This window comes from Cylas formicarius, unplaced genomic scaffold (genome assembly GCF_029955315.1).
Source record: "Cylas formicarius isolate icCylForm1 unplaced genomic scaffold, icCylForm1.1 PGA_scaffold_7__23_contigs__length_41026272, whole genome shotgun sequence".
NCBI classification, from domain to species: domain Eukaryota; kingdom Metazoa; phylum Arthropoda; class Insecta; order Coleoptera; family Brentidae; genus Cylas; species Cylas formicarius.
Genome location: NW_026844352.1, coordinates 22,977,751 through 22,992,890, shown reverse-complemented (window position 1 = coordinate 22,992,890; position 15,140 = coordinate 22,977,751). Strand labels below are relative to the sequence as shown.

At 33.0% G+C, this 15,140-nt stretch overlaps 1 protein-coding gene across 1 annotated transcript; it reads left to right on the top strand.

The window, feature by feature from the left end:
- Window positions 1-7,178: 7,178 nt before the first annotated feature.
- Window positions 7,179-8,477, top strand: LOC132705089 (uncharacterized). Its single transcript, XM_060675520.1, has 2 exons — window positions 7,179-7,507; window positions 7,625-8,477. Exons 1-2 carry the CDS (start codon window positions 7,179-7,181, stop codon window positions 8,475-8,477), a joined length of 1,182 nt encoding a protein of 393 aa, XP_060531503.1.
- The last annotated feature ends 6,663 nt before the right edge of the window (window positions 8,478-15,140 follow it).

Here is a 15,140-nt window from a genome sequence, read left to right as displayed (position 1 = left end):
AATTATAGACATATCCATTTTTGAAACGTGCCACTAATTGTTATCGAATTTGTTCACAACACCAATCAGGGAGATTGGAGCAAGAAATACGGACGTTTCGAAAATATCTTACGTAACCAGGCGCACACCCTTTTGAAGTTCGGAATTTATACTAAAATTTTTTTCTAAGGCAGTTTCTCTCATAGGAGCGTATTCACCGGATATGGTCCCCTGTCGCTTTTTGCTGTTTTCAAAACTCAAGAAACCCATGAATGTAAGGAGGTTTGGAACGATTGAGGGGATAAAGAAAAAATCACTGGAAGAACTCAAAGCCATACCAGAAAGTGATTATCAGAAGTGCTTCGAAGATTGGAAAAAACGTTGAAAAAAGTGTATTATATTTGGGGGGATTAGTTAATTACATTAATTTTGATAAATAAATAAATACTCCTTGATAACACTTAAAAGTCACCTAACTTATAATATAAATAAATTCGCTGAAATTTCTATCCCTGTGTTCTAGTTCAACTTAATATTCTTTTCCCAATTTTTTATTAACCCTGTCTTAATGTTTAGTGTTCATTGTTTTGATATCTTACTTATTATAAAATTTGTTTTTTTTTGTTTTTTTTTACACATGTATTCTCTGAATGACATGTGAAGTGACGGTCAGAAACGACAAACGTCAAAACACCATCCATGCTATCATCAAAATAGTGCCTAAAGCACCGGAAATGTCCGAAGTGGTTCGCGCCTATTACGAATATGAGAAGTGTGCTAAAAATGCTAAACATCTTCTTCTATCTTCTTTGAGAGTGGGTTTTCTTTTAATAATCGTATTCAAGAGAAATTATTGTGTCAAAATTTGTTAAAACTGAATAACAAAGTCTAGAATAAAGAAGTTTATTATAGTAAAATAAGTTTTTTTTTTGTAAGAGCTTTGTAACAACATTTTACAGTTGTTCTGGAGATTTACCTGTAAACAATTTGCATATCGCAGCATTTTTGCTTACAAGAGCAGTTAATTAAAAGCATTACACTATTATATTTAATGACGCTTTTAATAAAATATTATAAAATAAATAAAATAATTGAAGCAGCTAATAAAATAAAAAGCGCTTTAAACTAGCATTTTTTTCTTAACTGACACACATTAATACCAACCGATCGTTTTATGATAATTCAGAATTTAATCTACTGCAAAGCTGTAAAATGAACGATAGCTCAACGGATTTGAAATTCATTTCTACTGTAAACCAAATAGTTGCGATATCATCACTGCTGAGTTGGAATTTATCATCACAGATTTAGAACATCAAAAATGTAACTTCTAGTTCTTCTGAATAGCTATAAAAAAAAGTGCCAAAGTAGAACGTGTAGATTCAAGTGACGAAGAAGTTACCACACAGGTATCCGAAATATTAAGGTGAATCAACTCATCCGACTATGGGCTGCTTCCTGTAATATTAATCATTTTGCATTAAAGGAGATACTAGCTGACGATAACCAGCAATAATTTCGTTTATAAACTCTACAAGAATTGATGTATTCCATACGAATACTTCATAGCCTAAATTTTCAAAACAAATGATTATAAAAACAAAAAATCAATAATTTATATAATATGGTATCTAGAATATTAAAAAATATTTGATATTAGGTGCGTAAATAAAGAAACAATTTTTATTTCGCAAAGAATTTTGTATAGCTAAATTATATATCAGAATTGTGTTACAAATATCATCATATCAATAAAATCTATTAAAAAGTCTCAATTGTAACATTGGTTTAGGCATTCAAAATGGAAACAGAACGCTGCTCAATGAATTTTTTTTATGTAATTTTGTAAATGTCGGCAAAATTGGAAGCGTTTGAAAATTTAAGCTGTAAATATATATATCTAATGTCAATAAAGTTGACCTGGTACGAGTATTTCACAAGCAGAGCCGTAATTTTGTACACGTGTGCCAAATAAAACTATCCACTATACGATACGAAGATTTAAAATGCTATAATTTTGTTGATACAGGGTGTCCCAAAAGTGTCCCCGACATCAACTTTGTTATTTTAAATGGAACACCCTGTATATTTCGACATTTTTGTAATCTTTGGTTAAAATAAAGACCACTTGCATAATTTGGGTAGGAATTGAGGTTATGTGTTTTCTTTTCATCCCTTGATTGCTCCATATCAAAGTGTGTTGTTACGCTTCTGATCTAGTTATTTCAAACAAAAATTTAACCACAGACTAAGGAGATGATGTACTACTCAATCAGTTTGACACATGCGCCTCAGTTTATACATTGTATCCCAAATAGGTGGTGTCGTTATGGCGAATTCAATGAACAAAATCTCAAGATTTTCAAACGGACAACCCTATGTTTTTATTCAGATGTCAATTCTGTTAATAAGGTAAGTTTGTAATTTATCTTATATTTAAATGTTACTTAGTTTGTGAGATATGCGAGGTTTAAGATAACACCCGTATAAATTCTTGTTGAATTTAAAGCTATCAGGTCACTAGGTGGCAATATTAGGTATTTTCTAAATAGCAAACATATGATACTACTTCTTTTAAAGACATAATACTTCCGATATACGAATAAAACCTATTGCTAACAATACAGGATGTCTATTAATAGGTGGAAATTTTGAAAAAAATGGACTCTATACTACACACTTTAACAGATTTCATTATAAAATTTTAAATCTTTAGGAGAGTCCAAGAAAGTTTTCTATGAAACTTTTTATTTGGCACACGGTGTACATAAATTTAACCAAATTTAACCAAGCCACCATCAAACAAATAATGTAGGAGAGCATCATAAGAGCATTTAACAAATCATTGTTAAATACTGTTATATAATTATCCTGGACTGTCATTATATAACATCATTTGGATAGAATTGTTTTAAAAAGTTGGGCCTTTTCCATGTTTATAAGTGCCATAATAAAAGTTACCAGTTTTTTTTTTTAAATAAAACAGCTATATTAAAATATGTCATATAGTGTGTCATATAGTATGTATGTATGTATGTATGTATATGACTCTTTTCAGCGCGTTTGTGCTACTTGGGAAGTCGCTATTATGTGCTGAAGCTCTTTAGAGACTCCCGAACTTATATATACATCACCATAGCCAAAATTAAATGTATACTGCTTCATTCCTCATTATTTGCCAAATACTAATCATTAGATAATATGATAGGAAGAAATTAACCAGAGACCGCTAACATTTAAGTCCGAAAATATAGTAAAGCAAAGCAAAAAAAAAGAAGATAAAGAAATAGAAAAGGAAGAAAGGAAGGCCATGGTAAACAATTAGCGATCATAATTTAAATTAATTTATTTATATAAAAAAAATACAAAACTCTACTGAAAACAACACACATTGTTCTGCTAAAAACAAAACTCTTTAAACAGGATGAAGTGGATGGAATAGAGAAAAAGGAATATAAATCCCCTTTTGAATAGACTGATCCTTAATTAAAGGAATCTGAAGTATTCCAATCCGCATTTCCGACCATGTAATTAGCTGCCTGGATTTTGCGTTAATGAATACAATTTTTCAGCAATTCGAATCGGTTTTGATTTTTTCGTATAAGGCTTTTAGAGTTGATTAATAAAACAGCGAAAAACTTTTATGTCGATTGCTTTGCTATTCGGAAAATTGTGTTTAGCGGGATAATAGAGGGCATAGCAATATCATTAAAAGTTTCGATGGATCGAAGTACGAAATATTTTGAAAAAATAATAGAATTTCGTTAATTTTTGGAAAATCGGAATGTGATGAAGTAAAGACAAAACCAAAAATTTTGAATTCATTTGCTTTTGTTGAATATTGAATATTTAATAAATAAGAAAAGAAATTGTATTGGAAATTGTCATTTTGACAGGTTATAAATTATGGTGAACGAGCCTACGCGGTTTTCGAGAAATTACTATTTTATCAACTTTTTATTTAGGCCAAAGTTGAAATTAAGTCATTTCACCCCTATTTCACTTCGAAGACAGCTGAAATTTTGGTTGGTTTAAAATGTGCGATAATACCAGTAAAAACAAATATAATGAAAAGTTCATTTCTTTAAATCGATCATGATATTTTATGATTATTTGAATGATATTTCATGTTAATTTTTCAAAGAAACTTCAACAGTCTACTGTAATACTTTTTACAAAACTTCAGAGCTTGACTGAAACTGGCTCGCATTTTACTCTGTACCTGCTTATATATTGTTTAAGGGGGCGGAGCTAAATGAGGGGCATAAAAACCGTATCCAATGACTGATTCCCATATTGGTGACAGGTAGAGACCTGAGTCGCGGTTAAGATTGTTTGGTTGTTTATAGGTTTCTAAAGACTCTCGGATTTTCCGTTGGTAGAAGAATTGATTATTGATATTAAATTTATTCGATAAAACTGAAATTCTTGCATGTAATCAATTCGTCTACCAACGATAATCTATAAACAAACAATATATAAGCAGGTACATAGTAAAATGCAAGCCAGTTTCAGTCAAGCTCTGAAGAAGCCAACAGGATGATTGGCGAAACGTCAGCAAGTTCGATTCAGCAAAAACCGACGCAGGAGGAATCCAGAAATTTTGTAACAAGATATTTCATGTAGAACTATAAATTAGGCGTTCCGAAATAAAACCTAACAATTAATCTTGTGAAAGCCACCAAAAAGGTTAAAACGGAGGAAAGAGAGAACTCATCAAATAAAGTTTTTATGAATTTGTTTAGGTTTTGCGGGTCAATAATTCAAGTGAACAAGATGAAGACTATTGTTTGATAGCACTGCTTTCTACTTCCTTCCAGCAGGTACTTTCTTGATTTGTTTCGCTATTAGCAAATTAATTATATAAGTTTTTCATTATTTAAAATTAAATTTAATAGATGTTGACATCAAACTATTATTATTTCTGCGACTTAAAACTCTCTTGATAAGAGAAAACAGGAGAAGTATTACCTAATTTTGGGATAAAAATGTGGTTGCTGATCTTCGCCAGGGAATTAATTGAAAAGATTAAGATTACTACAAAGTAGAGTTCAAGAAATCTCTTATTATGTGTATCAGATATCGCTAGAATACGGTTTGTCACAAGTTAATTATAAGAGAAATATTTTAGGCACTTCAGTCAGAAAAGTGAGTAATCTGAGTAATCATTACCATCTTCACATTGCAACAAGTCTTTGAAAATTGAATGAAGTTTTAGAAACTTACTTTAAAGCCATGACATGAAAATAAAAAGAACGGTAACCTGGAGGTAAAAAGCTAAAATCCGCAATAACAAACTGGAGCAAATTATTTTTCCAAAGCAGGGTTTGCATATACGCGGATTGGCGGATAATGAGATTGTGACAGGATTTCGAAGGATTATTTTGACGTTTTTGTGTCGTTTTCGGGGGTTGTTAAGAGCGGATCATCCCCGGGTTTTTGCTATAGCGAAAGGCCTTTGTCTTTTGTTTCCACTGATCAAAAAGTATAAGTGCAAACAGCTGTCGAATTTGTGACAGCCATAAACGAGACTGTGCAAGAAAAACGCGTCTATGTACTCAGTACATATTTTTTTATATATCTTTATTTATATATATATATATATATATATATATATATATATATATATATATATATATATATATATATATATATATATATATATATATATATATATATATATATATATATATATATATATATATATATATATATATATATATATATATATATATATATATATATATATATATATATATATATATATATATATATATATATATATATATATATATATATATATATATATATATATATATATATATATATATATATATATATATATGTATATATATGTATGATGACACTATACTCCGGGATATCATCCGTTCGCTCGTTGAACTCCGACTGGAATCCTGCATCCGACTGGAATCCTGCAAATCCTGCATCCGACTGGAATCCTGCATCTTCAATGCTCGCGCTCCGAGTGTTCGAAGTGTTTTCGGAGCGCGAGCATTGAAGATGCCAAGTGAGATTTTGGCGAAACGTCTGCAGGATTCCAGTCGGATGCAGGATTCCAGTCGGAGTTCAACGAGCGAACGGATGATATCCCGGAATATAGTGTCATCATATATATATATATATATATATATATATATATATATATATATATATATATATATATATATATATATATATATATATATATATATATATATATATATATATATATATATATATATATATATATATATATATATATATATATATATATATATATATATATATGTGCAGGTCATATGATACAGATGAAGTGGTCATAGATCAGCTGAGTTTCTTTTATAGCTCGTATTTGTAAATGACTTTAGAGGAAGTCTAGAGCATTGTAATAGGTTGTCCAAGATCAAGGGTAAGTTTTTTCTTTTGGGTATCATATCATGTCATATCAAAATTATTGCAGTAACGCTCAAGCATATCCATATTTTTTTTTAAATCTGCTAGGTTACAGTAGATTTCAAATTCCAGTTACACACGAAAGGATATCAATTTTTGACTGCTAGGTCGTATTATAGTGAATTTCAAAAGGTATGAAATTTATGAGACTATGTAATCGCACAAACATGTCAAACAAGATTGTAAGTGGTTTTCAAGAAAGCACTTGTTTTCTGAAACTATGCAGTGGTAATAGTAAATGACGTAATCGCGTTTTGATTGAAATATTTCGAACAGCGTGACGAAAACCGTAAATACAGAAATTGTAGCTCCCGATTTGACCTATAACATTATTTAATTCAATTTACTCTGAAAAAGAACAATGTTATTGTCTATAATTGAAAAACCCTGTAAATAATGGAAAATATGTCTAAAATTGAAGTTATAGTATCGGATATTCTGTGTCTTTTGGTTGAAGAATTTTGTCGGTCGGGTTAGTAGTGGATGAAATATTTTTTTTCTGGACGCCAAAATAACCAAGAAAAAATCAAAAATGTTAAAAAAATACTTGGTGCAATTTGATGCCACCCAATTCTCTACTGTTTAAATTTGGACACTTCGCTGCTAAATTTGAAGTTGATATTGGGAACACCCTGTACCATAGCTGAAAACCTTAAATACCGCTTTTTAGTTTTTTAGAATTTGCAAGTTACTAACTTTCCACCGGTCTCTGACAGAAACCTGCAAATTAGCTTTCGGGAAAAACGATGAACATAAATATAATACAGACGTATGCTCCCACAGCCGATAAGTCCACAAATGAACTTGAGGCGTGGTACACAGAATTGGAGGAGTTAATAAAAGTTACTAAGAAACAAGATCTTACAGTCATCATGGGAGATTTTAATGCGAAGATAGGCCAAGGGCGATTGTCGGATTTGGTTGGCGAGTTTGGGTTGGGCGACAGAAATAACAGGGGCGAAAGGCTCATTGAATTTTGCCAACAACACAACATGGCTGTAACAAATACCTGGTTCAAACATCACCCTCGCAGACTTTACACTGGACGTCACCACAACATACGAATACCAGGACAGTCCGAAACCAGATCGATTTTATTATTATAAACAAAAGATTCCACAACTCAGTTACTAACGTAAAAAACCTATCCGGGAGCCGACATTGGCTCAGATCACAGCCCTGTTATAACTAGAGTGAGACCAAAATGGAAAATCATTAAAAGGCCAAAACCTAAAGGAAAACCAGATGTGGAACTTCTGAGGGACGTCACAATAAAACAAAAAGTAAGTCAAGAACTAAACGAGCACCTCGCAAATATATCTCGGGACCTTGCCCTTACCACTGATGTGGATAGCACGTGGAAAGCTATAAAAGACATCTTAAATGGGACCATTGAAGCAAATCTGAAACCAACTCCTAAAAGAAATAGGAGAGAGTGGATGACAGGGGAAATCTTAAATCTGATGGACTCACGGAGGGAATGTAAAGCCGCTAATGACATAAATAAGTACAGACGTCTTAACAGAATAATCCGCATCAAAATAAAAAGTGCTAAGGAACATTGGATAGAAGCCAGATGCTCGGAAATAGAGGAATTGCAAGGACGTCATGACCATTTCAACCTACATAAGAAAGTGAAAGATTTTACAGCGACGAATAGAAAAACTGCAGTCCACAACATATTGAGCTCCGATGGAAAATTATTAGACTCCACAGAGGGAAAACTACAAGAATGGGAAAAATACATCAAGAATCTGTTCGAAGGCGCCAGAGCAGAGCCCTACCAGACGGACATGAACGCGGAAGAACCAAGTATTCTGAAAACCGAAGTAGAGTACGCGATAAAACAACTCAAGGCAAACAAGAGCCCAAGGCCAGGCGAAATATTACCGGAAATCTTAAAGCTAATAAGCGAAGAAAACCTGCTTGTTGCTCTCTATAACTGCGTTTATGAAACTGGCAAAATACCTCAAGAATGGTTAGAATCAATTTTCGTACCATTGCCAAAGAAAAAAACCCCAAAGACTGCGGAGACTTTCGCCTAATTGGTTTAATGGGTCATGCGTTAAAAGTCCTACTGAAAATAATTCATAACCGCATCTCTAGTAAATGCGAAGCGAACATTGGAGATGATCAATTCGGCTTCAGGAGCGGAATGGGCACGAGAGAGGCTTTGTTTAGCCTACTTTATCTGCTTCATAGACTTCGAAAAAGCGTTCGATAGAGTGAGACACGATCTGCTCATGGAGTCGCTTCGTGTCGTGGGCCTGGATGAAAAGGATAATACTCTAATACAGAACCTATATTGGAACCAGAGCGCTAGAATCAGAATAGAGGGATCCAAGTCCGAGCAAATCAGGATTGGCAGGGGAGTTAGACAGGGCTGCGTCTTGTCCCCTTTCCTGTTTAACCTTTATTCAGAATTTATATTTGACAGAGCCCTGGCAGACATCTCAGAGGGAGTCAAAGTTAATGGCGTGAACATAAACCGCATTAGATACGCTGACGATACTATTCTAATCGCCGACTCGGATGTGGGTTTGCAGCGACTCCTCGACCGCGTTAGCAATACCTGCGAAGAGTTCGATATGAAAATAAACGTTAAGAAAACTAAGGTAATGGTAATTAAAAAATCAAAGAATGTTCCACAACCAATACAAATAAATGGAAAGATACTAGAAGAAGTGGGCAGGTTTCAATACTTGGGATGCTGGATAGATAACAAATTAGACACAGAAATAATATCGACAATAGAACAATCCAGAAACTCTATTGTACGACTCAGAAAGCTCCTATGCGACTCACGAATCAACCTCGAGCTGCGTTTAAGACTCTCAAAATGTTATGTGTGGTCTACTCTCTTGTACGAACATGGACACTAAAAACACAAACCATTAATAAACTAGAAGCTTTCGAGATGTGGACATATCGCAGAATATACCACATACCACATACCACGAACGAAGAAGTTTTGCGCAGGCTGGGAACTGAACGAGAACTATTCAAGCTTGTGAAAGTCCGTAAGACTGCATACCTGGGTCACATCCTGAGAAACGACAAATACCGATACGCACAGCTCATCGTCAAGGGAAAGATGGAAGGTAAGCGGGGGCTGGGTCGGAAGAAACTGTCATGGCTGAGGAATATACGTCAGTGGACTGGCATGGACTTCGAAGGGCTCATAAGATCTGCTGAAGACAGAGAGAGATTTGCCACTGTGATATCCAACCTCCACTGATGGACATGGCAAGTCAAGAAGAAGAAGAATTTGCGGCGCACTCTGTATATTTTTGAAAAATTGGCAAGAATAAAAGTTTATGGAACCGCATCTTCTGCGTCTTTTGGCTCAAGAAATTTTTAGGTCTCGTAAACGGTTTTCGAAAAATGATCGAACAGTCGAAAATCGCGAAAAAAAGATGGATGTCGGTATCGAATGTCGCAAATTATTTTTGTCTTGATTTGATTTCGAATAGGAAGTGAGCTAGCCGTAGTGTATTGTATAGAAAAACAACGTCGCTGTCACTGCTGGGTTCATTGTTTTTAAATAGTTATTTTAACTGAAAAAATTATGGTTTGTTTTATTAGTTTATTATGAATGTATATAAGAGCGGAAAAATTCTACTTTCTACTGAACAGTGTGGTAACTCGATATTTTAACCCTGTTGTTTGCTGTTGTGGTCAACCTTTTCAACTTATTTTTTTTACTATTGTTAATACATGGTGTATCCAAATTTTTAATAAATCAACTTCATCACTCCATCACTTCTTATACTTTTTTACACCAAAAAGGTATACTCTTTAAATTTCGCTCCGAGTCGCAGTTTTCGAGAAATTTCGATTCAAAATTTTCAGTACATCATTACGTAAAATTAAAAATTCCATTTTTTAAGCCATAAATTTCAAAATAATCTAGGTAATGCATATAACTTTGCTAATATGACAGTACAGACCCTAAGAGCGTTTTTAATAATATTTATTTTGAGATTTTTGGAACTACAATCACATGATCAAAAAGAATAAGTGCAGACAACTGTCGAATTTAAACTTCAATGAAATCAATTTTATGGAAATACTAATTTAATTTTAAACTAAAGTAAAATACAAAAACTATTCATAGAAAAAATTCTGTTCGGCAATAAATGTTGAAACTGATTTTCATTCACTGTGATGCATTTAGAGACATGTTTATGGAAAGACTGCCTTATTTTTTTCGAAATGGTTCAGCGGCATCTTCAATCCTGTGCCATTATTCATCTCTAGTATGAACTATTCTTTAAACACTAGCAACTTCATACCCCCAAAAACAAAAATCAATAGAATTGAAATATGGATTCTTGCCTGAAAATCATTATTCTTCTTAAGCCTAAGGGTAGATCATCCAGAAAATCGGCGAATTGAGTTTGCAAAAAAATGAGGTGCACCTCGCCGTTTAAATTTGGTGATAATTCGATGGGTCCTAACATCAATTTACCATTATTATCATTTATCATTATCAATTCTTTCGCACCAGACCCGACAAAAACTAGGAAATTCCAATCTGACTAAAGAGCATCATCATCTAAAAGATTTTGTACAGGAGTAAAGAGATAACAAATGAACAACTCTACAAACTGCAGGATTGCTCACTTCTTTTTCTATTTTTGAATTCGAAATTCAGAAATTGGCCCGACTATAATTGCAATATTTTTATGGGTCTATGGAAAAAAAAGGAAATAATTACTGGAAATGATTAACAAATAAAAAAATTTTTTTTTCAGTTTACTGGTTTATATCCTATGCAAAAATTAATAATTAAATATAGTAACTATTATTGTAAAATAACTTGTCTCCGTGTATTCACAAAGGGAAAATGGAACAATTGGAGCAGTCTTATTTTTTAACTCGGCCAAATACATTGTCCAGGTTATTTACAAGCAAACTAAAACAAGAATTGAAAAGAAAGGAGAAAACTACATAATCTCATCTGCTGATAAGTTTTTTGAAGGTACCACACCTTTTTTTAACTTCCCATTCAAAGTTGAGTCATTGTTAGCAAAATGTTCTGCACATACTCTGCAATTTCTGTATATCTTTGACGCATCAGCCATCTTCTATATTAGGCTCTCGTTCCCTGTTAACTTCACCCAGGTATTGAACAATTCTGGACTAGCTTCAGGATTTGAGAAGCGATGTTTGGAGTTATTGTTAGTACCTCAACAATTGATAATGGAGCAATATATAGGAGAAATATTGCAATTCCTAAAACGAATAATAACAGTTGCAAATAACAATACTTATTATGTAACAATAGAATTTAAAATAGAAAATTAAACTTGTGATGAGAATAAGAAGGTGCTACCTTTATGATTTTAGTTGTACTCACGTGCGAGATTATTATCAAAGAAGCAAAATCACTGCAACTGCGAAAAAAAAAAAAGAAACGCACTACTATGCAAAATAGTCATCTTCACAATGAGAACGAGGCCCAAAATTTTTAAACGTTTCTGTCCCTTTCTGTCTTCGGTCAAAATTCTTGTGGAGGGATATAAGGAATTAAACACGGTAAGAAAAATTTCAGAGAGTGCCCAGGATATGAACTAACCAAAACTATTTACAAACACCCAAATTACAATTAGCGAAGAATTTCACCACAATTTAAGTGCCTTTACTGCATTTGTTTAAGCCAAAGCCTAGTTTGAAAATTTTGCAGATATGGCTCTATTTTGCTGTATTTTATTGTAATTATGGTAATCAAAGTCTACTCGGCACCATTTTGCATTTTCGCATGAAACTGTTCAATAAATTCTTAAAAACGGCGACTCCAGGTGACATTTTAGTGTAAAAAATTTTTAAGAAGTGATGACTTTATTAAAAATCTGCATAGACTAAGGCGTAAAAAAGTTAGGAAGTATTAAATGCACGAAAAGTACTATACGTAACGCTCTCTATAATTAGCACCAAAAATATTCACGAAAATGGATTTTTCACATCAAAAACCCCGATTTGACAAATTCGTTTCTCAAAAAACTCGACTGTTTCAGGAATTATCTGAAAAAAATGCAACTTGGACTCTCTGTAATAGCAACTTTTTTGACTAAGGTAAGTTACGTTAACTCGTAATATTTTTCTTAAAGAATCCCCTGTTTTGCCATGTACCATTACATATGGGAGACCCTGTGTTGCAGCAATGTATCTTATAAAATTTAGGAAATATATATTTCGCGTATATTAATTACAATTTTTTAGTTTACTTAGGACGAAAATTTTAGTTTTATTTAAATCCTTGCAACCCTCACAGCATAAGGAGAATTACTTAGGGTAAAAAAACAACTTCGCTTACTATGTACTTACCTTTTCTACTACGCTAGTCACTGGGATAAATAAATAAGTGACTTATTTTTCATATCTTTCACAATGGTTAACAGAATTTATGGGTTAGTCGTTTATAAGTAATGGGGTATATTCCTTACTTATATTTTCTCTCCAAATTTTTATAAAAAATATAAAAATAATAATGGAGCACGAATCACTGCCCCATTCTCCAAGTGGAATTAAAATTTCGAGTGACACAGTTTCGAAAAACACTTGAAAATAATCAAAGGATCAAATTATGTCCAGATCTTGTCCATTTTATCCCAACCACCAAAATTGCATTTCAATGTAGTAAATATTTTTTACAGTGAACATTGTGAAAATTCATTTATGTTTAGAATTTTCAGGCAGAGCCTCGCTTGATCGGCTTGCTATTAAGATGCATCCGTTCAGGTACCAAATAGCTAGACGCAGTGCGGTTTGCGATGCGGTCGCCTATTAACACGATCACACCCAGATTTACCGTCATGATGCTTAAGCCCACCCTATAAATTAATCGAGATAGCGGTTTCCGAAAGCTGTTTTCTGGCCGTGGACAACGATCGACGTCCGCCATTGTTACTCTACGTTTAGCAGGTTCGTGCGAAAAAATGGTGGCGCTTGCTATCTACACCAATTTTATGAAATCCAGGTCAGGAATGAATTTTTAATTACCGAAATTACCAATGAAATAAATGCAGGGTTTTTCACCTAACCCATTCATTAAAAATTTAACGAGACGAAAATTAAGAGATGCCTTTCAATATGTGGAGTTAAGGTAAGTTCCAAATGTATTTCCTCTCTTCAAACGTCTTGCCGCTTTCGGTTCAACCGGCACTTGCTGTCAACTTGCTTACGTCAAACGGAACACCCCACATAATATTAATAATAATATTAATAATAATTGTGTTAGTACATTACAAAATACAAAAGCACAACGGAAATAGCATCTAACACCTAGATATACTATGGAATTAACCATAATATATAAAAACTCTTAGATTATTTTTTCAAAATAGTCTTTTATTGAATAGGGTTCTAACTCTATCAGAAGTGTCCTATTATTTCTTTTAAATCTTTTCAAACTATTTATTTCTTTTGAACTGTTGGGCAATTTGTTACAAAATCTTCTACATATATAGTATGGACTATTTTCAGTTAGAGTTAATCTATGTATTGGGTAATTAACATTTCGCGTTCTAGTGTATAAAATGAGTGACTGATAAATATAGACACCGTATACTGTCATTGAACCTTCCATCTTTAAAATTCCTCGACAACTATCTCCACCCTTCATCTTTTTAATTAACCTTATAACTCTCTTCTGAACAAATAGTATTTGTACTGAGCTGTGTCCTACCCAAAAAATAATGGCATATTTTAAAATGAACAGAAAATTGGAAAAATATAAAAATTTTGTTGTGTTGTGGTGTAACTACTCAAATTCCATAATAAACAGAATTTAACCGTTTTATTAAACTATCAATATGCCCATTCTAGTCAACAAATTCAACTATATTTACTCCTAAAACGTTTGCACTATCTACTATATTGATAATCTCCTTACCACATTCCAAATAAGGCGGTTTATGCAATTTAGACTGTTTTGTTCGAAACAAAATAGCGTGTGACTTATCTTATTTAAAATTAATTTGTTTTCTTTAAATCAATTGTCGGCTTTTCCAAACAACTGACTACCATTGTTCAGAACCTAAGTAATATCTGCACCTCCCACAAGTAAGTTTGTGTCGTCTGCATAACATACAATGCTTTCAGTATTGTAATCGAATAGATGTCATTTATATATATTAGAAATAGAATTGGCCCTAGTATACTGCCTTGTGCGACACCATATAAGCTTTCTTTAGATTGTGAGTAGTGAGTGCGTCCATTTTTTATAATTTTTACAGACTGTTTTCTGTAGAGTAGAGTAGATCCCTGTGGATGCAGACAAATCCAAAAAAATACCCAGTGACATACCGTCATTTTCGATATGTTTTAGAATTGTTTTAGTAAACTTAAAAAGTGCAGTTTCTGTTAATTTGCCAGACGTATGTCCATGCTGATGGTCTCTAAACAAGTTACAGTCAATGAAGAAATCTAATTGCTACTTCATTTTTGAAAAACCAGAGAGAAGACTGATTGGTCTATAATTATCCATTTCTTCCGGGTCACCCTTCTGACATAATGGCTTGATTACAGCGGTTTTTAATTGCTTTTGAAACCTACTGTTGTTGTTTTTACCCAAAATGTCTTTGCAAATTGACCACATACATTTTGTTTTATTATCCGAACATTCTATCTTCTGTCTGTACTCTTCAGCTCTGGGTGTTTTTAAGAGTTTGTCATATTCTTTTTTTGTTTGGTTATAATGCGAT

Excerpts from the sequence above, each read along its gene's own strand:
- LOC132705089 (XM_060675520.1), top strand. The coding sequence starts at position 7,179 with ATGAACATAAATATAATACAGACGTATGCTCCCACAGCCGATAAGTCC. Across the intron at positions 7,508-7,624 it reads AACATACGAATACCAGGACA|AGTGAGACCAAAATGGAAAA; the intron begins GTCCGAAACCAG and ends TGTTATAACTAG.